We start from the raw sequence: 27,408 nt of genomic DNA, 5'->3' as shown, positions 1-27,408 counted from the left end.
CTGCTCCTTCAGGCCACACAACTGATGCAAGAGCTGAGTTTTGTGTTTCATGTATAATGTAACAGGAGAAGTAATTTCAGTGCAGGAATAAAAAAAGTGTATTGTTTTCCATCAACCCTAGCCTCCTTTCTTAGCTGATTTTAAAGTTTCAAATCTCTTCCAGAAGAAAATGACACCCACATAGTCTGGAGTTCAATTTAGTTATCTTGGAAATGTGGTGATGAAATGATGCTGCAACTATTTCTCAGTTATGGAGAAACCAAGAAAGTTTTATGAAAAGAAAAAAAAGAAAAGGTTTAACTGGGGCAGAGACTAGAACTAGCTACTAAATATTTTACTACAGAAAGAGATCTGGAACACACACAATTTGGTGCAGCAGATTTGGTTTTCTGTGCTATTGGCAATACTTTTTTAAAAATTAGGTCACTTTTTCAAGGAAACCTTAGTAACCGGCATATGTGGAGATGATACACCGCAGCTTGAAAGAAAAGTGCTTTTTAACAGTAGCATCTTCCATCCTATGTCTATTGTTTTTCAGTAAACAACAGAAGATTTGTCAAATTAGAGTGGCTGTATTTAGTCTCATGTTTACACTTCTCTACAGTTGAATGCTAAATTAGAGCTGTCACATTGTCATCATTCTCTAAGCTTAGCTGCTTTGGGTTTTTTTTTCTACTCAGTGTTCCTTTACACATTCATTCAAATTATGGGAAAAATTTACTTGAACATAACTATTTGACTTTTTTCCTGGTAAAGACTGTCTTCCACTTCAAAAATATAAATCTAGAGATAGAGAGGTGTAGATATATCTATGCAAGGTATATGTATTGGTTCTTATAAACCCAAGAAACAAGAGCAGGTACTGTGGCTGGCTGTAGACGCTGACTCTGCCCAGTCTAATACAGATTTATCCTTACTTAACCTTTGACATCCATCTCTAAAACACACCTTTGAGATCTTTAGGAGAAAAAAATAACCTCTGACAGTGGTCAAACATTACAGTAGGTTGCTCAGAGAGGTTTTGGAGACTCCACCCATTTAACACTTCAGCAATATGACCCCGAGGAACTTCAGGTATCTCCACACCTGGCCAGGTTTTGAGCAGAGGGTTGGACCTGGTGACCTCCAAGGGTGACTTCAGCACAAGGAGCAGCAATGAATGACATCTCCACCAAGTTCCCCTGGCAAGTGTAAAGTGGTGCTGGGACCAGGCACCCTGGCTCCACTGATGGTGATGCCAGGAGCGACCATGGAGCTTGGCAAGGTCAGCACAAGTGCAGGGAGAGCTCATGTGGAAGGCAGTGCTGATGGATGCTGCTGCTGAAAGCTTCAAATATGCATGCTGCTGCTCTGAGGGGAGGATTGCTCTTCCATGAGACTGGCCACAGAGGCAGCCTCCCCTTGACAGAAATACTGTTCTTGAGTACGTGAAATAATTATGAGATGAATATGAATTGAAAGTGCACTTCCTCTTGACCTACTTCCCAGGCAGAGAAGCACAGCTTGATGCCCTCCTGTTTGGAGAGGTAAAATTATCTCTGCATTCCCTGGGCTCCACACAAGCCTCTATTGTTTGGTACCAACCACATGGCTCATTATCGTGCCTACCACGCAGTCTGTCATAATGATTTCCTTCCCTCTCCTGTCAACACCCAGCTGACTAACCCAACTGGTTTCTGGGCAGAGACCTGGACCTGTTTACTCCTCAATAAATACACCTCTTTTTTTGTTTGGACTGGGGAGGTAAACATGCACAAAGACAGTGTAAGCTGGCTTTGGGAAAGCAGCTGGTCACTCTGAGGTGCTCCAGGACTACAGGCATCAGATTCCTTCCTTGTTAAGGGAACAGAGCTTTTCTACTCACAAGGCTGTGGGATGGATCTTTACTCCACCACAAAATCAATTACACATCCCATTAATGCCAGTGGAGTCTGCCTGGGCCCTGATGGATAAATCCTGCAGCAGCTCAAGGGTTAGAGCAGGACAGTGGTGCCAATTCTGTGACAATCTCCTGGCATGAGGGATGTCAGCTCCAGAAATAGAACTTTTGACACATGGGCCTTCCTGTCCCTTCAGAGAGCTCTGTGGCTCTTATTCAGGTGTCTAAGTACAGAGGATGCTCCAGCACAGCTCTTGTTGGCATTTCAAAGACATCAACTGTGCTGGCACTGCATGGTTCTTTCATCAAAAAAAACTGTTTGAAAGGGGAGAAGCTGCTGGGATTTTCTGTCCTGGATATACTTCCCTCCTCTGCCCAAAAAAAAAAAAAAAAAAAATCAGTTCATGTGTTTTTTAAGGTATTTATCATAACTGATGTCTTGCTATACCAAGTTGTACTGGAAGCAGTAGAGAGCAAGGGGTCACTAAATGATTTTTTAGTTAATCCATAACCTGTATAAACCACATGGAGAGCAGTGATAGGATGGTGCATAAATTGCCAGAACAAAATCTCCATTCCAACCTCCCAGGCAGAAGTCTGCAGGCCACAAAGAGGCAAACTTCTGCTAAGAAAGAATCTGACCATGGGTTATGTTTTTTCCACATGTCCATGACACCAAAGATAACAGCTTTTTCTGCAAACTTCCCCCAGGATGAAATGTGAATCAGGGTTCATGAATCACCTGCCAAACCCTGCAGTGCGTCAGTGATAAGAGAACACAAATCCAAAAGTGCAGGTGCCATATCAGCAGCTGCAGTGGAGCTGACAGCACAGCCAGAGACAATGACCATTCCTGAATTCTTTCCTGGCCATGGTTTCAACGTTCCATCTCACTTTCCACATTAAGATGAGACACATCTGAGTGATGTGACCTCTGTGACAGATCTGGATGTCCATCTGAGCTCCCTTGCCCTGTCAGCAGTGATGATTTCATTCTGTCTGGGCATCCACAGCTGCTGCTATAATCTCAGACATCACTTACTAATCTCACAATGACCAGGTGTGTCCAATAACCAAGTGTAGTTCTGGATTTATCTTATCTCAGGGGGTGTGTGCATGGGGTTTTGGTTTGGGGGGGGGATTTTGTTCCCCTCCAATGTACAATGTAACATTCTTCCTTCTGAAGACAATTCTGTTATCAGCAAGGATACTGAACAGGGAAACTCCTTGTTTGAGATTAATTCAAGAAAACTAATTCAAAGGCATTGTTTTATCTGTCTAAAGCAACCAAACCACAGCTCCAGCTGAACTGATTCTCCTAATTTATTTTTACAGTCTAATTAAATTGATCTTAATTAATTAATTACACTAGAGAAGATTGCCTCAAGTCCACATAAATGCTGAAAGCATGCCAAAACCAATAGGAGTTATTAATCAGCACCTTTGGACAGACAGCCACACCCCAGGGCTGCCCACTCCATTCCAGCTCCAGTGGATCCTTGTTCCCCACAGCTGGCCATGGAGTCAGGCACACACCAAACACATCCCTGCCTCAAAGGGAAGGCCATTCCACAGCCATTTGCTTAAATGTTGCTTTGGCTTCCCCCATGCAAAGCACTTCCTGTGACACCTTACAAATGTCAGCATAATGAAGCTTGGAGATTATTCCCATCCACCTCTTTCCAAGTGACTAGTAAGGCCTCAGACAGCCTAATTCTGCAGAGAGCAGTATTTTCCCCCACTGTTGCCTGGAACAGCTGCCTGAGCAAGGTATTGTGGCTGAGAAGTTCCCTCTGGTTATACCAGAAGTTCCAGCCCTGTAAGGCTCATTAAAAGGATCAACATTTAGCTTAATGGTTAGGAGAGATCACTGTTAATCTTATAAATCAGTTATTGCCTCCATGAGTCTGGAATGCTGGGTGAGTAACAAGGTCTGGTGTCCTGCTCTGTGATCAGGGACAAACCCACCCAGGCCACCCTGGCTCCACTGGGCAGGCAGGAAGCAGGAGCCATCCCATCCCATCTTCCTCCCCACACATCTGCTGTGTGCAGAGCTTCTCAGAGGCTCAGCTTCAGCCACATGAGCTTCCTTCACAGCCCATGAATGCTTACTAACTTCTATTCAAAATCTAGAAAGACCTCCACACTTTTGGAAGCATCAAACCCCATTTCCTGGCTCACTTAAACTATCTAATCTTGAGATGTGGTACCCTAAGCCTTTTTGGCTGTGACCTGGGGTAGAAAGTGATGGTGTGGATTCCTTTTCCTGCCAGCTCTGGGACAAGCAGACCTTCACCACTTAAGGCTATACAAGAACACTTCTTCCCCAGCACAATTGCTCTAAATCATTGCTTTAAAAACTGAAATATGAGAATGACATTTATGTCTGCTTGCAGTCTGTGTGTTATAAGCAAGTGAGGTTGCACAGAATTTAGGCGAAGGCCAATTTTTTTTTTCTATACCACTCTCTAATCTGATCTTTAGCATTCCTTTTACATAAAACTGAATAGCCACAGCATCAGCTGTATGATAACCTGAATCCGAAACATAAAACCTCTCCAAGCCCTACTGCAGTGTCCATCCTGCAGTGTAGGAGAAAAAATTGAAGACCTCAGGGGGCTAAAATTGACATTCAGGACATGCAGTGTTAAAGCAAGAGAGACAGTTGTAACTGAGGAGAACTTTATGGGAAGAATGTGTGTCATGTGGTTTGTATCCAATATTCAAAAGAACAAAATATAGGGCTACAGCAACCATTTGAAAATACATCACATTTAATAAGGGCCAGTTTTACATGCCTGACTTCTGAAGCAGCTCTCATGCAAACTTCTGAAGTAACTCTTTTTACAGTTCCCCTCCCAAGCTTTGTTGTAAGCAATATTCACTGCTACCTTTCAGTCTTGGCTTATTCCAGGGTCTTGTGTATTATTTAAAATGCAATACAAAAGCATAAAATTAAAATAAAATTAAGATTTGATAGAAAATTAATAGAAGGAAAAGGAGAAAGCTCTACAGCTGCTGCATTTCTTTTACTGTATGGATACTTCCAGCACTATCTTGAATGAGTTATATTAGCATCTTTGAAGACCAAAGAATTATGGTTTCTGAACTCTTCGCCCTTAGACTTCAATCCCTGCTGTGCAGCTGCTCAGAGAAGTTCCCAAATTATTCAATGCACTTTTGCAATCCCTCCTAACCTAGAATGCCTGTCTAGAAGGCATATAACCCTTTTTAGTCATAGCTATATCCAAATTCATAATCCACTGGAAAAAAAATTGTTACTATATTAGCAGAGGCACAGGATAATAAAATACCTTAATGATGATGCTTTCAGGGCCACACTTTTTGAGTATAATTTAATTTATCATTGCTGAACTTAGGCTGAGATAGACAAAGATAAATGTTTTAATTGTTTAACTTCCACTGAACTCAGTGAAGTCACACAGGGGAGCCCCAGTACCATTTTTCCAAAGTGGGAGATATCCCTGCCCACCAGCTGTTTCACTTCTGATCTCTGCCCAACAGCAACTCACAATTCATGCTTAAAGTACTTATATACCAATGACCATTTTTATTACCCTTTAAATCACTGCCCTGAACTTAGCATACCCAACTCCTACAGCATCACCAAGCTGGACTAGAGGATGAGAAGAAAAAGCATAAATAATCTCATCCTATTAATCCTGTCAATATAGCAAGCTATAAACCCAAACAACAGAATGACCCCACCCTTGAAAGAACTCCAGGAAAACAATGGGAAGCCAAACTTAATATTTTTAATTAGCAGGGAAAACCTTCCATTCTAGAACCACCTTAAACCTCCCCCATGAGCTTTACTGTACTGCATCCTAAGGCAGGACCTTGGCCCAGCCTCCGAATTGTTAAACCCTTATAAAGCAACACACCTCTGGATCTGCTGATTTCAGATCTTCCTTCTGCATCCAAGGGTTTGAGTGCAGGCTGTGTTGCATTTTTCTTTTGCTCTGAACATAAGAAGGGCTCCTTTGGTGACCCAGTTAACAGTCAATATGCCTCATCCAACCATTTATCTAATTAAATTATTCCTACACACACACAATTATTTTAAAAGCTTATAGTCATCAGCTCTACAAACTAGAAGCCTTTTTCTTGTTTTGTGTCTGCCTTTTAATGGGCGGCAATTCTATCTCAAGGTTTTGTCTGCTTCAGGTTTCTGTCTCATATGGCCAAAAACACAGGTTCTGGCACAAAACCCCATCCATGTTTTCCTCTTGGTTTGGAGTCATGTAACTTCAGTCAAGAACAGCAAGACTGCAGAGAAACCTGAACATCTCCTGTGCACAGTCACCCCCAAACCAATGTCTGCATCCCCACAAACAAAAGACACTGAATGCACCAATGAAAGAGGAAAATTGGAAAGGAAGAGGCAGAGTGAGGTTTTTTGGTTCCAACAGTGAGCAAGGACTCAGGAAGCTGCAGAAGGGAGGCAATGCTGCATCTGTCAGAAAACAGGATCACATTCTGGGTTACTTCTGCTGCAGGCTGCCTGTGTGCTCCTAAGCAAGTGTTCTGCCTGTCAGAACAGGACACCCATGATGTGATGAGGAGCCTGGGTGCCACTTGACTCTGAAAATAGAAGCATCCCCTCCTTGTGGGACACATCCCCTGCCTCTGCAACCATGGCAACTTCTTCCTGAGAGTAGCAAAGAGCCACGGCACTGACCACTTAACCTGCTTACAGGCTCAGAGGCACAAAACTCAACCTCTGCTGCTTAGAAAGGAACACCTCAAGGACTCTAAGCCATTTTGCTGAGTAATTTACTGCTGTCATCTTATTGCAAAATTTCCATACCTTTTCAGTGAGAGCTCATGGGCAGCTCCTTACAGCATTGACTCCTTCCCCTCTACAGCACAGCCAACAAACTCCAACTCTTCTCTACCAGCTAACCCATTCTTTTATAGCATTCATCCTCATTGGACACAGCTGTGGCCTGTTAAGGGCAGGCCTGTTCCCAATCCTTGGTAATTAGTACAGTTGCAACTCCTCAGGGGTGAGATTGCCTCCTGCACCACCTCTAATCTCTGACATTCTTTCCCCCCACTATTTCCATTGCTTTGTAACTCTGACCCTATAAAAGTTTCCCACCAGACTAGCAGAGCCTTTCAGAGCTACCACTGACATGTTCAAGAGCTGTCTTGCATAGATGAGCTCTCTCTTCTTAATCCCCATTTGAGAATGCCTGAGAAGGAGATGAGGCAGCTCTCTGTGGCAGGTGTCCATGGCCTGTGGTGTCCATGAGTCCGTGCCCATGTGTCCATGGTGTGTGTGGCACGTGCCCGTCAGAGACCAGAACCCCCAATCCCACTGCTCACGGATGTCAGCTCTGTCAAAACCCTCAACCATGTTCTTCCCTCTTTCCACCTGGATTCACACAGCTTCCTTTCTGTGGGGAGCACTCAGAGGGTGGCCAGGGGCATGGAAAGCTCAAAAGGTGCAGATGAACCTGAGATCCTTGCAGTGAGGTTTACCTGGGAAATGCTGGAGATGAAAAAATCACCTACTTGATTTCATCAGCTTCAGGGGCTTCCCTGCCTGATGAATTCAGTCCAGGTGGATTATGATCACAACACAGGAACATACTGCATTTCTCCAGGAGATCTTACCCATCTCTCTCACCCCACACATCACCCATAGGAGAATTCCTGTTAATTTGCAGATAGGGAAAACTAAAATCCAGGATGCCCTGAGCCACCTGGCAAATGGCAAATTAACGTTGGGCTACCTCACATGAAAAGCAACATCAGGCCAGGGCTGGAGCAGTCCTAAATACAGAGTTACAGGTCATAAGGGACCATTGCTATATGCTTGTCCCATTCTGAAATTTTTCTTTTCCCTTCCTCAAACATCTGCTACAAAGCACAGTCAGAGGGGAACTGGACCTCTGGTCTGATCCAGTACAGCTGTTACTGTGTTCTCTCAGTTTTAGAAATCAACCTGACCCCTCAACATTGGATACAAACATGCTTAGAGTTGGAAGGAGTTCAGTTTTAGGACCTTGCTTTATGAATGTTTTGAATTAAAATGATTTATATGAACACATTTGCTCTTTGGATCTGGCTGCAGCCTGCAATCAGACCTAGCTTTTCTTAATATTTTGGGCCATAAGCCATCCAGCTTAGGGATTTATTCATCTTAACGTGTTTAGCTTTGTAAGCACAATGCAGTAGTTACTGTTGTGCCTCCCAGCTGCTCTTCCATTTTTTATAAACTCATTTTCTCTGCTAACCTACTTTGATTTTTTTCTTCTAAAGCTGTTTTTAGTCTTCCCCTGCCCTCTTTTTTTTTTTTTTCTCTCCCCAAAAACACTGGGATAAAACACTAGTGACTTGAATAGGCTCCAGCTTCTATATCCTGACTTTGGAAATAATTGTTCCCACTAATCCTTTTGAGTGCACTCCCAATTCCATATATTCAAAGAGCTGTCCCCCCATACACATACACACCCAATTGCTTCTGTTCAACAAGCAGAGATCATGCATCAGCACATTGTGATTGCTGGTGCCAAGAAATTGGCTCAATCCTTGAGCTCCAAACTCACAAACTGCTCCTAATCTATGGATGAAGGCTCCTCCAGCACTGCCACCACCCTTCCCACCTTGTCCTCATCCCAGCTACTGGAAAAGGAAAATTATCTTGTATTCCAGCTCAGCCCTGCAGCCTGCCAGTCGATTCCTGGATCCCTTCAATTCAGTTTCATAAATATACTTAACAAGGGAGTTTAATATAGATTTGGTAAGGCAGCTCTCTGAGTGATACATAATTTATGTTGCCCTGTGGCATAGGAAGCCTTGAGTGGCGTCAGAGTGAACAGATTCAAGAAACTTGCCAGACAGCAGCACACAGTGCCAAAGAGGGAGAGGAGTGGGGAGAACAACCCAGGAAGGAGGTGAATGAAGCTGAAGGGCTCAATAGCAGGAAAAAACGTGAAAGACAGACAAGGCACAGGGCGAGAAAGGAATGGAAAAGCAGAGAATAAAGGAGGAGGAGCTGAACAGAAAGTGCAGACGGGCAGAGAGGGTCTGCAGGATGAATGAGAGCTGAGAAGGGGCACAGAAAGGCAGAGACGATGAGCAGAGCATGAACACCCCATGCGGCAAGCAGGGCTCTGCAGGCTGCAGTGCCACAGCCGGGCACAGAGAGAGCTGAGAGCAGTGCCAGCCCAGGGCAGGGGCACACAGAGAGCTGAGAGCAGTGCCAGCCCAGGGCAGGGGCACACAGAGAGCAGTGCCAGCCCAGGGCAGGGGCACAGAGAGAGCTGAGAGCAGTGCCAGCCCAGGGCAGGGGCACAGAGAGAGCAGTGCCAGCCCAGGGCAGGGGCACAGAGAGAGCTGAGAGCGGTGCCAGCCCAGGGCAGGGGCACAGAGAGCGGTGCCAGCCCAGGGCAGGGGCACAGAGAGAGCTGAGAGCAGTGCCAGCCCAGGGCAGGGGCACAGAGAGCGGTGCCAGCCCAGGGCAGGGGCACAGAGAGAGCTGAGAGCAGTGCCAGCCCAGGGAAGGGGCACAGAGAGAGCTGAGAGCGGTGCCAGCCCAGGGCAGGGGCACAGAGAGCGGTGCCAGCCCAGGGCAGGGGCACAGAGAGCGGTGCCAGCCCAGGGCAGGGGCACAGAGAGAGCAGAGCTAGCCCAGGGCAGGGGCACACAGAGAGCAGTGCCAGCCCAGGGCAGGGGCACAGAGCTCCTGGCCCTCCAGGGCTGTGCTGCCCAGACTCACCCCACTGCCCGCAGGCACTGCCCGGCTTCCCCTCCACTCCCACCCTGTGGGGCTGGGTTTCCCTGCCAGCCTCCTGCCCTGCCTGCCTCACTCCAGGAGCTGTGGTGAGAACAGGGAGCGCTGTAGTCGCCCTTTCAGCTGGGGAAGTTGGACAGGCTCTGCTGGCAGTGACACCTTTGGCACCCCTTGGCTCAAGGATGAGGGGCCTCGATGCTGCACCGTTATAGTAATTTTTTTGAGTTAGGTCTAATAAGCTCTTGGAGGCTTGCAACACACTTAAGATATCTTAGCTACTCTTGGAGGCATAAAAATTAGCAGGATAGCAAAATAACAAACAGAAAAACCGAGCTAGGTGCTAGACGTTCTTGCTCTTAGTAAAACACCTTACAAAACCAGTTAGTTTCTTTGTTCACATCCCTTTCTAGTTAATTGCTCAAGTGAAACTTTTTAGCTTCTGTCCAATTAGCTAGCCTTAAGTTTAAAGTCATTTAAGCTTATAGAATAAAATAAAAATAAAACAAACAAACAAACCAAAACAAAACAACAACAACAAAAAAACAACTTCTAAGCTTCTTTTCTTTTTAAAGAAACAAAAAATAGTTCTGTCACTCTGTCAACAAAAAACACACTCCTACACCACACTGTGTGGCATCTCTGCCCAGGAGATCTCAGCAGGTTCACTTGAAGGTATGAGGTGAAACACAGGAGGCAGACAAAGCAAATGGAAAGTCTGGTAGACCACAGAACACGAGCAATGCTTGTCAAGTCCACGGAATCTGTGCCTGCCGCCTGCCTAGGCTTTCACTTCTGAAGGGGAACTGGCTCCCAGCTCCTGGAAGTCACTTTTTGGCTGGAGAACTCTCATAGTGTCAATGGGTTCTCTGTTAAACTCAGCAGTAACCTGTCACAGAAGTGTAAGGACACCTCAGAGACAGATCTCCATCAGGACCAGTCTGATACATGGGGAGGCATACTAGGAAAGCACCTCTGATTTATTTTCTGGGATTTACACAATATGAACTGAAGGCAACACAACACTTGGCTCCAAACAGGACCCCTGGTAAGCAGAACAGATGGCTATATTAAAATAAAAAAATCCCTAAGCACAACTGGACTGGCCAAGAGCCTCCACAGAGGCTGAGGAGGGGGGACTGGCCCTGAACACTCAATTTTCCTTCTGCCTGCAGTATCCACGATGAGGTTTACTATTACTCCTGTTCATGGAAAGCAGCCAGGATACTTGCTGTTGTGCCAAACTGGAGAAAAACAGCCTCTGCCTCACCAAGTTCACAATATAGTTACCTTGGGTGTCTCTTCTCTTGCACATGTGGCTGTGCACAGAGCCATGAGCTGCCACACAAAACTCTGCAAGGGAATCCCAACCCATCAGGGGAGCAGGCATGTGGTAATCCTTGCTCTTCCCAGTGCTGCTGCTCTCCGTGCCTGGGCATGTGGGCTAAAAATGTTAAAATTTGCTCCCTTCACCCCAGGTGAGGTGGTCAGGAGCTGCAGGGAGTGAAGGAGAGTAGCTAATAACTGTGCCCTTAGAAGCAGCAGCACTGATTGAGGACCAGGCTTTAATCCCTCTGCTTTCTTCCCGCAGAAAGGGGACTGTGCTCCTCTCCTGCTCTGCAAGGTGATGGTGACTGTCAGAGTGCTTTCACCTCCATCAGCCACTGCTCACAAAGTATTTCTAAAGCTGCTGGGGAGACATTGCCTGGGTTTTCCCTGGTGCCTGATGCTGTGTGTGGCTGGCTGTTCATGGCTGGGATCCCCGTGGTGGCTGTCTCTGTGCTCACCCCTCTCCATTTGTGTCTGTTTTCTTTGGCATTCTCCAGCATTTCCCTTGGAAGGAATGGCCAATAATACAGTTCCTACTCAGATATCACCCTCTGACAGAGTGCTTCCATAAAGATTATCATTCTTATGTTTGGGAGCCTCATGCTGTTCCACTGCCTTTTCAGGCTGTTCTCTCCTGGGGATAGGGTCACAAACCCCAGAAAAACTAGAGATTTGCAATAAGATCTGCTCTCTAATTCTTTTTCCCCCTAATCTGAAAAAATGTGACAAGTAAACTGTAGATTTTGTAGAAATTTTCAAAAAGGTTTTTGCTCTCCTTGACCCAAAATCTGCTAGCTTTGAAAGAAATGTTTAGATGAAGCTCTTCCAAAAGTTTACAGAAGAGAGTAGCTATTTCTTGTAAAAATAAAAGCATGAAAACCCCAAAGAATTTCTCTTGAAAATTAATTTTAGTGGCAATTTTTCAGGTAGTTTCAGTGAGCTGTGAAGCTCAGCATACCTTCTGGTAGAGTCTGATTTCACAGGCCTGGAGACCTGAGAGCTCCCTACAGCAAAATCAGAGGAAAAGTTGAAAAAGAAATTTTAAAAAAATCCATTCTTTTTTTTTTTTTTTTGCAGTGATATTGATCCTTCTTTCCATAAGAATTCCTACAAAGATTAAAAACAAAAATAGAAGTGGGAGTTGAATATCTGTGTGTGTGTGCACACTTTTGGGTAAGAATTAAGCCTTTGACTTAGAAAACATAGATGGGTGCCTCACTCAGCCCCTGAGGGGATCTGTTTACACAAGAGAAAAAGGAAAGGGGATTTTCCTGGGGTCAGACTGAAGCCAGCAGGGTCCTTGCAGGGAGAGAGGCTGCCTCATAGGGAAAGATAAAACACCCAGAAATGTGACACAGGAAAGCAGATCCAACACCAGTTCATCCAGCACTGTTGTATGATTGGGATGGAATTGTTCAGGTCCTAATTCCCCTACTCTTAGTAAGTGGGCAATAGTGCTAGAGCCCCCTCTGGGGACAGAAGTGCTGTTTCCAGCAGATGTGCTGGCTGTGCAGCCATGCTTTCAAGGTGGGCTTGGTGTGTGACTGCCACATCCAACTCTTTGATACATTACAGAGAAGAAAAGGATTCCCACTTGCCTAAGGGGAATCCTTTCAAAGTGACTAGAAAGTCACCAGCTCTAACCTGGTGGCATAAATCACTTGGGTGAGCTTCAGGTATGTCCTGTGACTCCACTTAGGGCTCTGTTTGCCAGAAGGGAATCATTGAATCTCCTCAGTGATTCCACATAACCTCCCACAGCTGTCTGGGCAAGCCTCCTACAGGGGAACCCAAGTTGCTTGTGAATCAGCTCCTGAGCTGCAGGAGTTTAGAGGACTGAACTTTAAAGAAAGCAAAAGCAGAAATGGGGTTTGGAAAGCTTTGTGTGCATTCTGGCAGCTCAAAAGAACTGTCCCAGCCATGCATTCACACCCTACAAACAGTGGTTCACAGCTGACAGTTATGGCACCAGCATCCCAAGCAAATCCCTCCTCCAGCATTAACCCAAATGCCAGGTCTCTGAACACTCCTGCTCTGTCTAAGCCTCTCCTTATCTGAGACATCAGGCTTCCATTCTTAGCTGCTGGACTAGATGGAACACTGAGGGCCAAATCCATCAAGAACCTGGATCTCTGTAACTTTTCCCTGCATCATAAGGAGTCATGTGCCATGTGCTGGAGTGTGTCTAGAGAAGGGCCATGAAACTGGTGATGGGACTAGAGCACAAATCTGATGAGGAGTGGCTGAGGGAGCTGGGGCTGTTCAGCCTGGAGAAGAGGAGGCTCAGGAGGGACCTTAGAGCTCTCTGCAACTGCCTGAGAGGAGTCTGTAGCCAGGTGGGTGTTTGGGGGCTGCCCATCACAAACCTTCAGCTACCCAGATTCAAGTTTAGTGTCCAACTTCCATCATCCATTATCCTTTTGCAGATCCTTCTGGATCTGCCTGGACTGACAGAACTTTGAATCTGGAGTCACACCTTTTCCATTGTGAAGGTTTTCCAGTTCCAGTTGCTTCACATAGGAGAGAAGCACCTGCCTGTGTTTTCATGTCCCAGATGGGAACGTGCCCTCACACCCATCCCTGTGAGAAAAGCCCATGTCAAAGCTGTGTATTTTTATTGCCTGATCATCTGGGACACAGAACTCAGGATGTTGCCACTCTGCCCAATTTCACACTCCAGGTAAAGGAACATAGAGGCAGCTCAAAAGAAGGATGTGTTTTAATTCAACAAAAGCTCCTGACTTGCTTTATTTTCCTCCACGTAAGCAGCCAGAAACAGATGTCTCAGCCTCCTGGTACCAGTCACTCATTTACCAGCAGCTCTGCCCTGTTTGTACAGCTCCCTTGTTCTCAAACCCTTAACTCATCATTACACAGAGATAAACTATCAATGCGCAGCCTTGTGATGCTGCAAGGAGGGGGGCTGATTCTTCAGGAATAAGGAAAACAGCACATGAGAGGGATCAAATCACCAACCCTGCACAATTTGGTATTAGTTCCTCTGTTCCAACAGGGTCACATGTTTTTAAGCTATCTAAGGGGGAGAGGTCCCTCAAGACAGGTTTTTAAAAAGCATTCATAGAACATGACCTTTTGCTGGCCTCCTTTCCTCAAGATGCCTCTATTCTGCCCCTGACACCACACTGTAATATTTTAAGTCTCAAACACCTACACACAGCCTTAGAGTTTTTACCAGTTCTTTAGACTTCTACTTTTACTTCCTTCCAGTATCTTTCACCTTCCACCTTCCAGAGCAAGAAATATAGGCTTTGCAATGGAGCCAAGTAACCACAGGAATGTCACTGTCAGAAACTGTAAGAACTAAATCCTTTGAGCTATCATCTTAACAAAAACCCCAACCAAACCAAAAGCCCTTTCCTACCCCAAGATCCCCCCTTGTTAGGGATCACAGTTCACCAATAGTTCAAAACAGACATGGCCTTTCCACTCATGTGTTCATACATGTCTTTGTCACATCAGGGTGACCACTAGACCAGGGCCACAACCCCCTTCCAAAATTCACCCCAATTTCAGCATCACACACACCCCACATACACTGCTCTCCCAGGATCACTGGCTTTGTTCACACTTTCCCAAATCAAAGAAAGCCACTCTAGCCATTGTTTACCAATGATCTTCAACCTTGATCATTGGTAAACACAACACCCAACCCAGAGAGAAGATCTGTCTCTAATCCCTTGTAAGTTTGAGTCTGGTCTATGTCCTGAAGGAAGAGAATTTAATATTCCTTGCAAAATCCCTGGCTTTTGGATAATCTACATTATTGTAACTCTGGACAAGCTTGTTTTCCACAAATAAACCCTTTTTTTTTTTTTTTTAGCTTGCTGAGTTCTTGATCACAGCAAGTATCTTGTGCCTATTAATACTGTTATAGATCGACAATGAGATGATTGGCTCTCACAATTAAAAGATAACTATTGTGTGAATATTAAGAAAAGCTTTAGTGATGTATAGTTATGTTATTGTAGTTTAGATGTCCTCTGCTCTCCCCATGGTTCCCTTTTCCCACCTGTATTGTTGCCATCAGATTGCCTGCCAGGTAGAAAGAAGGTGTGCACATGGGGCAGTTGGGAATGGAAAAGCTTGGTGCTTAGGGTGTGAGGCATGGCAACACCTGACCTCCAATCCAGTTACAAGAAAGCAGTTTCCACTGATCAATGGCAAAGAAGAGCTGACTGACAGACTTTGGGAGGGGCCAGGGCTGGCTGGTGCAACCCCCAGGGGTATAAAAGACTGAGCATCCATCTTGAAGATGAATTGGCCATGTGGTAAGCACAAGGGGCTTTGTAGTCCTTTGTTGTATTTTTGTTAAGGTTTAATAAACCTTCTAAAATTTTCAAAGTGAGCAGTTCGCTCACAATACCACGAGGCAACTGTGAGGGGAAGCTACCTACTCTCAACACTTTTAAAACATGCAACTTTGACTCTTTTCCAGGCTTTTTAGATAAAGCCCAGGGAGAAGACAGCATCCCACTGGGCACAGGTGTGTCTGTTGGTTTAGTGATTCCTCCTGTCTCCCCAGGGCATGAATCCTCACCTCCGGGTCAACGGGCCCATGAACATCAACCACTACGCCACCAAGAAGAGCGTGGCGGAGAGCATGCTGGACGTGGCACTCTTCATGGCCAATGTCACCCAGCTCAAAGCTGTGCTGGAGCAGGGCACGTCCTTCCAGTACTACGCCACCCTCATCGTGCTCATCAGCATCTCCCTCTTCTTCCAGGTGCTGATTGGGATTCTCCTGATCATCACTGGTAAGGTGCCCACCGGGGCGAGTGTGTAGGGGCGGGGTGCCCTGTGGATGGGCTGGTGTGGGGGTGGAAGGGAGAAGCTTCTTCCCCCAAAGTATTCCCCTCTGGCTCCATCCAGGGCTGGATGTGGGTGGTAGGGCAGCCAGTGTTACTCAGAATGGTGGGTGGGTTGTTTCTTGTTTGCACATCTCTGAGCACAACTCTTCCTTCACTTTGCCACTGCTGACCCCCTGTTCCAGGGAAAGAGTGGGGATTTGGCCAAGATGGGCCTCTTGCTGCCCCTACTGCTATGTGCTCCTTCATGCAGCTCCTGCAGACACTACATTTTAGCTGTATTTTATATCTTACTTTGTCTGGGACTTAACAGAACAATTTTGGCAGAGGTATTCCCATATTTACCTCACATTTAAGCAATCCCACAGTTTTCCTAGTGGCCTACAGACAGTACAGTACATTAACACCAGCACTGTTTTGCCAGTGCTTGCTCAGTGATCCATCCATCTGATACAGGAGTTGCTGTGTTTCAGTCTCCAACAGATTCCCAGTATTAAAAACCTGCAAAATACTGTATTTTCCTGAATATCCTACATGGGTTTTTATGGGGGACAGAGGATTGGACGCTTTGGAAAATCTGTGCCATGTTCCTTCCCCTGTCTCACACACCTCAGATTTTTCCTGGAGCCAGCTGTGATGGCTGGAGCCAGCTGGGAGGAAAAAGGGGACAAGGGACCACAACATGGCTGCTGTTTGCATGGCTTATTGGCCAGACAGCCCTGGTAACCAGGGCATTGCTGTGTCTGAGGGCATCAATGTCCATCAGCCAGGACTGAGCCCATTCATGTGCCCAGGGCTGAAAGCTGTGTCACCACAGAGGTGAAATCTGGGTTTTAGGGAGGAACTGGCCTCCTAGTACAAGCAGAGCATTGTTGCCCTTGTCCCCCAGCCTGCCCTCACCATGTCCCATGGCCAGGCAGTGTTGGGGGGACCATGGCATGTGTCTGACTAGTGTGCAGCAGTAACCTCCCTATTTAGGGTTGACCCATTGCAGGGCCATGGCATCTCCATGGCAAAACAAAGAATTTTGCCAAAAAGTCAAAACAAGATTATTTTTTTCTCTCCTCCAGCCTGTATTCCTAGAGCAAGCTGTGGCTCCTGTAGCATTCCTGTGACTACTCCCTGTGCTTTGTGGCCTCAGCTCTCAGAGGCACCATGAACATTTACCAGGCAGGGGAGGCTTGCATGAGCTGGGGTACTTGGAGTCAACCTGCAAACCCCTTTCTCTTTTTGCACTGTATTGCACAGCTCGTTTGAACCTGAATGATATTGCAAAGCAACCCCGCCTGAACATACTCAACAACGCTGCCACAGCTCTCATCTTCATCACAGTCATCCTCAACATCTTCATCACAGCCTTTGGGGTGCAGAAGACTGGCCTCTACCCTAGCAGGAATTTTGGCCCTTATTAATTCATGGGGCAATGGACTCAGGTAAGAAAGGGTGAGTTCCCATCACTGCCAGCCCCTGGGAGGGCTCTCAGTCTCAGAAAACATCACTTCAAGGTGGCGAAGGCAAAGCTGCACAAATTAACAGAGCCTTTCCAGAGGCATGTTGCTGTCCCACAAAAACCTGCAGCCATTGAACAAATTCTCTCAGAGGAGGAGGAGCTCTCCTCACTTGGTCTCTAATCCAAGCAGTTGCTGGGATTTATCAGCAGCAGCAAGGGGGTTTTGGAAGGCTGCAGAGCTCATGCTAGATACAAATAGCAGCTGTGGATGGGAGCTAATGCTGGGGAAGAAAACTAGGAGCGTTCTGGGAGGAATCCCAAGACAGCAGCACCATCTGAGCAGAAGGAACACGCTGGGCAAGGCACAGGAGGAAGAGCTCGCTACAACAGCCACTGTAGTTTGGCAGTGACTGTTTTAAGCACCTAATGCTCATTTTCAAGGAAGCCCTGTAAATAAGAGCTCATCCAAATGGTTGGGTTTCCACGTCACATCAGTGAGAGGATGACATGTTCTTAAATCAAAAGCACTTTAGCTCAATAAGCAAAATTAATATTTCTTGTTTACACGACCTGCAAGATGTAAACACAGGTTAAATGCCACATACCAGGGCAACAGCCAACAAGAAAGCTCAACAGACACATGCTATGGTGAGGACTGAGGCAAAGGCCAAAAGCCTCCACAGAAACACTGCTGGTTTGGGATGCAGAGAGGGGCAAGTGCTGAAGAGCAGCACCCCACATGAGCAGGGGCAGTTGTGGTGTTGAGCAGTGGCTGTGACTGCTCCTCTCTGCCACGCACACAGAGGAGTCCGAGGTGACCTTACCGGAGTTTCTTGTCTCCCCTGCAGGATCTGAGCAGTGCAGCTCTCCTCCACGTTTCCACTGACCTCAGCAGGAGTCCATGGATGAATCCAGGAAACTGGGTTAAACTTCAAAACTCTGTGTGTATCATAGCATACCGGCCCCTTGCTGTAATGCTTTTGCAGTTCTGAGGGGTAGGAACATTGCCTTTCCAAGCTAGGACAAACTTTGCAAGAGAAAACTGCAGCAACAGCAGCAGGTATACATTTTGGAAGTGCAGTTCTGTAAATCTCTTTTCTTATTTTAGCTGATTAAATGTTACACAGTTAAGAAAACAATCAGATATTTCCAGCACTAGATATTAACAAGGACAGAAAATAATTACTGTGGTCTGATGTCATCATCAGTGACCTATCAGGAATGATGTCAGAATAGCCTGACAATACTTAATAGAAAATGAAGAAACATTATACATAAGGCCACAGCCTAGGCTTATTGCTGCAATGAAAAATTACAGTTGAATAGCTTATTACTTTATTTTAAAAATCACCATTATGATTTATTCTTATCACTAATCTAAATGTTTTAAAATGTATTTGGTTTATAATGACAGCTCTGGTAATTCTCTTGTATTAGAACCATTTGTTTCCATAAGAAAAAAATCCTTTGAATTAATGAGTTTCAAGACTTTTATGAAAGAGTAAAAATTTTCAATCTTAAATTTTTTAACTCTATAGTCATGCTAAAAAATGGTATTTTAATAGCCTTATGTAAGCCTATTTAAATAATTACATGCTCTTTTGATTATTAAATGATTTTTCCATTGTACTGCAGAATCAGAGTTTAATATGGACTTCTCATTTTGTATATCCTTGCCATCCCTGAGAGAGAAATGCCATGAAAGCATCCTCACATCAGTCTTCAGGAGCTACTGGGAGTGTCTGACTCTCAGTTTTCATTTGTATTCTGGATTTGTCTTTACAAAACCAAATTTGTGTCAGTCACACGTGGTGCTTTTTCTGAGAGGGTGTGAATGATCTTGCCCACGAACTGGTGGGTAAGGCCAGCAGCAGCTCAGCACCTGAAACCGACAGTGACTTTTTCGAGCTGAAGGAAAGTTGCACAATAAGGGTAGGATGGAAAATACTAGTTATGTATTTACCAGAACCTGAAGTGGTAAAGCTGAGCACAGTCTGAGATCTGTTAGGCGAAGCAGGCAGAGACTTGTCCTCCACTTTTCCTTGGGGATGACATGTCAGGGGTGACTCTGAGTTTGCTGCTCAACTTGGTTTGCTCAGTCTTTGCTTTGACTAGCAGCAGAGAGGGGTGGATGTTTCTGGGAAGCCTGTTATCCTCCCTCCTTCAGAAAAATGCTTCATTCTAGAGGTAGCAGAATGAGTTGTAGGCACAGCAAAACCACAAGCCAAGGGCTGTCAGCCACTGCTGGCTGGCTGAGTTGGTGGAAAGGTAAAAAATTACATATCCTGCATGCAGACCCCAAACCCCAGGACTCACTGCTTCATGGAGCAGGAGGCAAAGCAATTAGCATTGATGACTGAATGTGAAGAGAGAGGAAAATAGAAAAGATTCAGCTGGGAAAGAAGCAGTGAGGGAAATTTCATTAGCAGATCTTAACTTCATCATTGCTTCAGAGAGCTACTGGATCGGGTATGGCAGCACGTGAGAGCACATAAGCAGAGAGGGCTCCCTGCCACTCATCCCAGGCAAGCAATAGGCTGGCAGCACACTGGAATACTTTCCCTCCATCTCCTTTAATATTAATAATTTCTTGTTATAGTGAAATCATACTCATTAGCAACCTTGGCTGCCTTTCCCCCTCTTTGTGTGGGACTCCCATTGCTGCCAGGCTTTTGAGACTCAAAGAAGACACAGTTGAAGCGAAGATGGGCCAAAATTGAATTCAAGTAAGCAGCTGCTGTGAAAGAGCTGACTTCTCCTTTGCAAAGGTCTAGGCTCCCACCTGTGGTCTTCTCCAGGAACTGTCCTCTGCTGGCCAGGAGAGCCACGTTTTCCACGTTCTCTCATCACATCACACTCATGCTCTGCTGGAATGTGTATTTGTCCACTGTTTCCACCTTGTTCCACGTGACAAACCCGTGTAGACAGGAGGAAAACTGTTTTGTTGCCATCCCATTTTCTACAGATCCAGAGGTGACTGAAGCAGGGCTAGCCTTGCCCACTGCATCTCCCACCCACCCCTTGCTGCACAGCTCTTGCTGAGAGTGATCTCTCTGGTACTGCCTGTGCTTTCAGCTAATGAAAACAGGAGCACACCTGGATTCTAATTCCTGCTGCACAGTGATGCAGGTGCAAGTGAACACACAGACAGAAGAGAGCTCTTGTAGGAAGACAATGTATTTATAAAACACAAGGGAGAATCTGAACATCCCCCAGCTCCAACAGAGAGGTGGCCCAGGAGTCATCTTGAAGGCACAGAGCCACTTTTAAGGCAGGTACAAGTCAGACTTTCAACACAAGGCATCTGTATCTAAAAAACAATCAACTTCAGACATTTGTAGGCAATGAGGAGAGATGCTCATGCTGGGCAAACATTAGGACAATGATGAAACAAGTAACAATTTTCACACAATACACTTTGCTCAGATTAAAAGCCAGCCCTTCTTCACTCCCTTGGTGACCTGCAAAGCAAGCCTGAGCACCACACTCCAGTCCTGAGTACACAGTCACATTTGTAGGCAGAGCCACCTCACACTTGGTGGCTCAGACTCCCCAGCCTGGTCACATCCTACCCTGGAGAAGGTCTCTGCAGCATTGTCCATCATCTCCGCAGCCACAGGGCTTCCGGAGCAGCTTGCTCCTGGCCTGATGCAAGGAAAATCCTCTGCAACTGACTTCCTCCAGCTGTCCAGGCAGGACACAGCCAGGATGCACATGAAGGCCAGAAACTCCAGCACAGCTTCCTAAAAAGATCCTGGTGACAGAAATGTGACCAGCTGTTGAGGGGAGTCAGCTTCCTGGCCACGTCCTTTCACTGCATAGCTGAGGGATCTGCTCCTGCTGTGCTTCCTGCTCTCCCCCTCTTTGTGACTCTGTCTGGGGAGAAAAACTGTAGCTTGCTTTGGAAGAGGGGCAGCAGCCTCAGAGTGCAGCCCAGAGCTGCTCCTACAAGGTTTGCTTCTCACCTCCCACTGAGGTCTCTGAGCACATGGGCTGGAAGAGAGTTTTTATTCCCATGGGCTCTCCAAGCTCCTCCATGGAGGCTGCCAGCTAGTGCCAATTAGTATTAATCACATTTACTACTTGCTTGGATACCAACTGAGTATTCCCACTGGAAGGGAAGAACATTTGGGATGGCAGCTTTGAGAGTGGGCAAACTGGCCATTAGGAAAGTGGACTGAAAACCAGGAACTCCTTACATCTCCATCAAGGAGTCCTCACGAGGTAGTTCTGCTTACCACTGGCCTGGCTTACAAGGTGTGAAGGAAGGAGTACAGTCACAGCTGAAAAATGGGGGTGAAATCCTCAAATTCTGCTGGCAGTGCTGCACTGAGGTGTGCACCCTGCTGTCCAGTCCAATCTTTGCTGGCTGTCCCCTGTGGTGGGGAAGACTCATGGCATTTATGCCAAGTGAGTTACCTTCTGGAGGCACCTAATTCTTGTCAGTATCCACAGATGGATGCCAGCTGCTAACTTCAGGTGCTGCAGAGCACATCCACAGACAGCTGTGAAAGCACATGGTACAAATAACTCCTCCTCCCCATGCTTGACTTCTGGGCTGCCCCCAAATCCAGCAGTTCTCCATGTGCAGAGCAGGCACCGTGGTGTTCCCAGCTGCTGCTGCTAAAGCCTGGCCATGTCCAGGCACTTGCCCTCCCCAGAGCCTCTCCCCATTCCAGAGGCATTGCGTGACACAGCCAGCCTGGACAGGCTGTGCAGGCACAGTCCTGGAGCCTGGAAAGCAGCTCACCTACACACTCGAGGAGTTGTGCCTGTGTCTGAGGGAAGCACAGGCTCTGACTTGCACTGGGAGCATGACTGACACTGCACATTCCAGGGAGAAACACAGCTTATTGCAACATTGCATCACAGGGCTCTGGTCTCACAAGCTCCTATAATACTTCAAAAAAAGAGAAAAAATTCAAAAAAAGTGTTGACTGTTGTCAGCCTCTTCCCTCTCAGACTAACTGCCATGATTTAACTTCTTAGTATCTGTGTGGGTTAAGTATTTCCCCTCAATAGGAAGACTACTCTGGCTTGGGCTGCCTCTTCTGGGATATTCAGTGTCTCCATTCTGGCAAAGGCTCCATGGATTCAGAGACACAGCGCTCTCCAGCTGCACACTGCACAGCAGAACTTTCTGGTATCTGGTTGACTTTTTCTAAATCCATCACTCACAAAACCCAGACTGATGCAAACAGATGATTTGACATGATTCCTATCTCACGTGCCAGAACTTGTATGTTCAGTTTTCTACTGCAATAGCGGAACTTGATGGACTTGTCAAGCACCACAGACACGGTAATAAATGAATGCCTATTCTGAACTGGCATCCACTCCATCAGCAAAGAGCAAAAAAGTCTAATACCAGCCAGCTTTGCTTGTATTCTGCATACTACATCCATTACTCCTTCCCAGCAACTCCCCACAGAACTGGGCATCATGATCAGCATCCTATGTCACACTGTCCCCTCAAGCTTGAGCCTTTTTCAGCATGGTATAGGGACACTGAAGCTGCAGTGTAAAGCACTGAGTGAGCTGGTATTTCTGGGTTTAAACAGCCTTCTAAAATAGTTACAGTGTAAAAAAAAAATCTTGCCTTACACTAACAGGAGTTTTAGGGGATGAGACTTCCCTGTAGCACCAGGCCAGCTGTGGGCTCTCTCCACAATTCCTCCATCAATGACAGCATGAGTTTGCCCATCCTTTTGTTCACTCAACGCTCTTCTGTCCTCACTGTTTGTCACACCCAGTGCATGTGCCAAGACCTGAGGCCACCTCCTCCGTACCAGGCCCAAGCTCCCAGGGCTGTTCCAGAGATGAAGCACCAACAGCTGTCTTGGTTCTCCAACCAAGAAGCCTGCTCTATACTTAAGAGTCAAACTATGACAAGACACAACTGTGAGGCCCTAACTTATTAAATTAACTTTTAGATGCTGCCTACATGTACAGGATTCTGAGAGCAGAAGAATCCGTCTCCTCTTCTGACAAATCACAATACTTCAACTAATAAAATATTGCCACTTCTTCCCTGCTAGGGCTTCCCTGATATTGTTAGGACAAACACATGTCTGTCAGATAAGGCTGCAAAGTTCCTCCAGAGATGCTCTGATAGCTTCTCTGTATAGTCCCTCCACTACCCTCAGGCAGTGGGTCAATAATTTAAGTGGAATTGTAACATCACCCTTGCCAGCTCACCCAGCTACAGGCAAACAAGGCTCCTCTAAGGGAAATGTATTCACAACTCCATCCACAGCCCCTAATTTGCTGAACACGAGCACAATTTTTCATAATGACCAAAGTGAAAAGCACAGAGAAACATCTAAGCACCAGCAGCCTAAAGTGCTTATCAGCTCCTCTGCATGCAGATTTCCTCAAGTCGGCACATGGGCATGTGGGTGCAACACAGATCAGAGAACTTTGGTCTCCTGTCCAAAATAATGGGTACTGGAGAGAAGGCAAAGGAGAGGAAATGGGGACGGTTGTGGGTTCTTTTCTATTTTTCTTTTCCATTCAAGTTTTGAAAGAGAAGCTGCATTGCTCTAAATAAACCATTCAAGGCTTAGCTGGGATTTGTGTTTGCTTGGTGCAAGACTCAACAGGAAACACAGCACCTCTCCCACTGTACCTTCCACCAGACTGCATGGCAGGAAATTCAAGTGTTTCCCTTGACACCTCTGCCGCACGCCTTCCCAGCCACACGCGGATCCCGTGTCTTGCATGCAGCGGCTGACAAGAGCAGCTCCTGCTCCACCAGCCTGACCAGCCCTTCCCCAGCTGTGCCATGCCATCAGAGGTCTCTGGAGGCAGAGGAAGAGCTTGGGCACTTGGCTGCACGCCCCAGTAAAGTGCACATCTGGATGAGATGGTGGACAGAGCTGCCAAACAGCTCTGGGGTTGAAGGCTACACCGTCTTCAGCTGGCGCCGGTTCCACATGCCCCGCTTGGAGTGAAACCAGTGGAAGAAGTTCCTCAGGGAGAGACGCTCCACTTCCAGCCCAGCCTGCAAGATCCTGGCAGACAGAAGAGCAGACTTAGGGAAAATTTCATCACAAAGATACTGAGGGACTCAGCTCCAGGAAAACTCTTTTCTAAGTTGTGCTGTTGATAAGAGACTGCAAGCAAATTGGATAGTCCAGAATAGCTCAGGGGTATCCTGTAGCCATAAGCAGGAATCTAATGACACTTTCTGAGTGTTTATACACCCCTGAGCACAGAACTAGTCAGGAGTGCCTGCATATGCCAAGATAGGAGGAAAGATGGCTGGCAGCACTGGATTGCAGTCAGCTGACAGAAAAGACGGGACAGGACTCAAACCCTATGACTACAAATCCAGAGGCTCAGGATTTGTGCATCCCTCCTCACAAAATCCTCAGAAATTTTAACTGTGCCTCATGATCTTTAAATGCCTCTCCACCAGCTGGTCTTCAAGGCTAAATGTTATATGGGAAATGTGAGGGATCACAGTGTACTCTGAGTGCTTGAAGAGGACAAAGTCTTCACAATCACCAGGGCCTGATCTGCAGGAGCCCAACCAGCAGTGTGGTTGGAAGGCAGTAGAAAACAGCTCTTCTCTTACTAGTGGCTGGCTGCAATAGAGTGTTTTGTGTCTCCTCAACTACTAGGTTTGCTCAAAGACTCTCCCTCTGGCCAAGGTTATGGTGGCAGTAATCATCTCAACCTCCTTAGAACCCCACTCCCAAGGTCAATGGTTCTCCAGGATCTGATGGGCTTCCCCTCCTGAGCACTTGAACAATGACAGAGGATGCCTACCTGTCGAGGAGCTCCCAGTCCTCTCCTCCCCAGCGGTCCCGAAACTCTTTTGTGTTCATGCCTCCAATTTTGTCCAGGTCAGACTTGTATATGCCCAGGAGACCAAACCCATTCACCTCCCAGTAGCCTGAGGAGAGCACAAAAGAGGCACAGCTTTGTTGGGGTTTTGAACCACTGATGGCTCCAGCAGAGCTGCTGGAGTGAGACTCAAGCTACTTTTAGCACAATGTTGACACCAGGGAGTAAACTCAGCACCAAGGCAGAGCCAACCATGCCAACCAGCTTTGGGAACGAGAAAGGCTTGTGGACGGACAGCGTGGTCTGTCCTGTCAACTTGTTAGCAGAGCCTCTCACATCTCCTGTCTGGCAACACAATTCCTGGACTGTCCCAGCTTCCCAGGGTTGTCTCTGTGCCTAAATGGCTCAGGATGGCCACCTCTGTCTAAAGGAAATCCTACGCTGTACTACTTTTGTCCCTCCAACTTGGCTTGGTTTCCTTCACCCCTGGTCTACCAGCTCTCCTCAGGACAGGCTGTGCCCCCTCAGAAAAGAGAGATATGGACAGACAGGAACAAAGGATGGTTTTTCCAAGGTTCTTATATCCATAAAGAGCCCTAGGAGACAACCAGGAGAAACATCAGATCAAGGGCTCTGCTAGCTTTTTGATCTCAAATTCCAAGTACGTGATGCTGTTAAGCCCCATCCTATGCCTAACACACACTCACCCTGTGGACCTGAAGTACCTCAAGCTCCAGACCCTGACAGTGCCAGAGGAACAAATGTAGAGGAGGCAGGCACTTCCTTCTTTCCCCATTTCCCAAAGTCTGAGCCCTCTTACCATCAGGCCACTGTGGGGACATCCCACAGTGCAGCCTCATGACCATGGGTGCAAAGGCCATCTTGCCTTCCACGCAGTGCTTCCTGATGGAATCGATGACTCCAGCTGGGAAGTGGATGTGGAGGTCACACAGGAAGACAATGCTGTGCGGGTCCTGAAACCAATCGTACCGGTTGGGAAAAAAACATAGGTTGACTTTCAGTAAATATTTATTGAAGGGCAGGAAGACAGAAATATGGGAGTCAAAATCTCATTGCTGCATCAGAAACTGAGATCCCAAGGGCTGGCAAAATGCCCACTGGCGGATCAATGATGAGTGTGAAATACCATGACTATGACCTGGCAGAGCCAGCAGATGGACCAAGAATCAAACAGAGCACAGGCTCCTCAGAATAAAGAGACCCTTACTCTGGAAGGACAGGAAACACAACTACATTTGAACTGGTCTGCTAGGCTATTCCCTCCCCTAAAAACCAGGGTGTTCAGTACCAAAGGCAGTGGCAACACCAGACACATACCACGAACTGCCCTGCCCACCCAAGGCCCCCAGACTCACCGTTATGAGGTCTATCCCCGCCTGCAGCCCAGCAGAACGCTCAAAATTCCCTGTCAGCTTCAGGTACCGATAGCTGGGGGTCAGAGGGGAAAGGGAATTTCAGTGGCACAGGAGGCACTGCAGGCAGCACCACACAGCATTGGGCCATGGAGCTGCCCTTGCCCTGTGCACCCTCTGAAGCAGAGGAAACCTTTTGGGGGAGTGCACTGCTCCCTGTCCCAGTCTGCCCAGAAAGTCTTGCCCCTGAACAGAGCCTAGCAAAACTCTTCTCAGCTCTAGCTAAGCTCTGCCCTAGGACTAGACCTGGAAATCCCTGGCATATAACAGAAATGACCAGCCAAAGCTGTTTCAGATTAGAGCAGGGTCATTCCAGCAAACAGAGGTCTCCACGCTCTCTGTCCCACTTCTTGGAGCTTTCTAATCTTTTCTGTCCTCCCCCTGCCCCACCACTGGGAGACTTGCTTTCTCTTCTCTCTTGCAATCTTGAAAAAAGAGACAAATTCAATAAATTTAGCTGGAAGACTACACCAGGTATTTCCTTACACTTTACTAACAGTGTTCCATGCATATGTGTATGCACATCATAACAAAAACACATTCTTGTGTATGTGCAGGGTCTGGAGGGATGGTGTCTGTGGTGTTCCAGCTGCAGCAGGCTGTGGCTGGTCAACACACAGAGACTGGCAAATGTGCTATTTGCAGGCCTATGTGTGTGAGTGGCTTTTTGTCACCAAGCAGTAGTCCTACCTGTGCAAAGTAGACCTTTTCAGAGCTTTCTCTACATCCATGTCATCGCTGCTGTAGTCGGTGATGATGACACTGAAGTGGGGATCCTTGGTGACTCGGAACAGCTCTTCCATATCAGAGATGAACTGCAGCACCCAGCGTGCCTGGTTCTTCACTGGTTGTATTGCAACAGGGAGAGAAACAAAGCAAACTGATTTAAATGGTGGTGTTTTTTCTCAACACGCAGGGCTTCTTGCCTTCTGTTAAAC

The 27,408-nt window shown here is 46.7% G+C and overlaps 2 protein-coding genes across 2 annotated transcripts in view; one reads left to right on the top strand and one right to left on the bottom strand.

The window, feature by feature from the left end:
- Nucleotides 1-18,883, top strand: part of NINJ2 (ninjurin 2) — a 43,491-nt gene extending 24,608 nt beyond the window's left edge. Inside the window, exons 2-4 of the mRNA XM_036400947.2 lie at nt 15,514-15,745; nt 17,045-17,229; nt 18,095-18,883. Coding sequence (XP_036256840.1) covers nt 15,514-15,745; nt 17,045-17,208 — 396 coding nt within the window. The 3' untranslated portion in view covers nt 17,209-17,229; nt 18,095-18,883. The remainder of the gene's footprint in view (nt 1-15,513; nt 15,746-17,044; nt 17,230-18,094) is intronic.
- A 1,522-nt stretch (nt 18,884-20,405) lies between these two features.
- B4GALNT3 (beta-1,4-N-acetyl-galactosaminyltransferase 3) overlaps nt 20,406-27,408 on the bottom strand; it is a 65,636-nt gene continuing 58,633 nt past the window's right edge. Inside the window, exons 16-20 of the mRNA XM_054514924.1 lie at nt 27,161-27,314; nt 26,414-26,486; nt 25,858-26,011; nt 25,020-25,146; nt 20,406-24,259 (exon numbers count right to left, since the gene is read on the bottom strand). Of these exons, the coding sequence (XP_054370899.1) occupies nt 24,151-24,259; nt 25,020-25,146; nt 25,858-26,011; nt 26,414-26,486; nt 27,161-27,314 (617 nt within the window). The 3' untranslated portion in view covers nt 20,406-24,150. The remainder of the gene's footprint in view (nt 24,260-25,019; nt 25,147-25,857; nt 26,012-26,413; nt 26,487-27,160; nt 27,315-27,408) is intronic.

This window comes from Molothrus ater, chromosome 5, assembly GCF_012460135.2.
Source record: "Molothrus ater isolate BHLD 08-10-18 breed brown headed cowbird chromosome 5, BPBGC_Mater_1.1, whole genome shotgun sequence".
Classification (NCBI taxonomy): domain Eukaryota; kingdom Metazoa; phylum Chordata; class Aves; order Passeriformes; family Icteridae; genus Molothrus; species Molothrus ater.
Note: the sequence above shows the minus strand (reverse complement) of the source record. Positions and strands in the feature narration are given on the sequence as shown.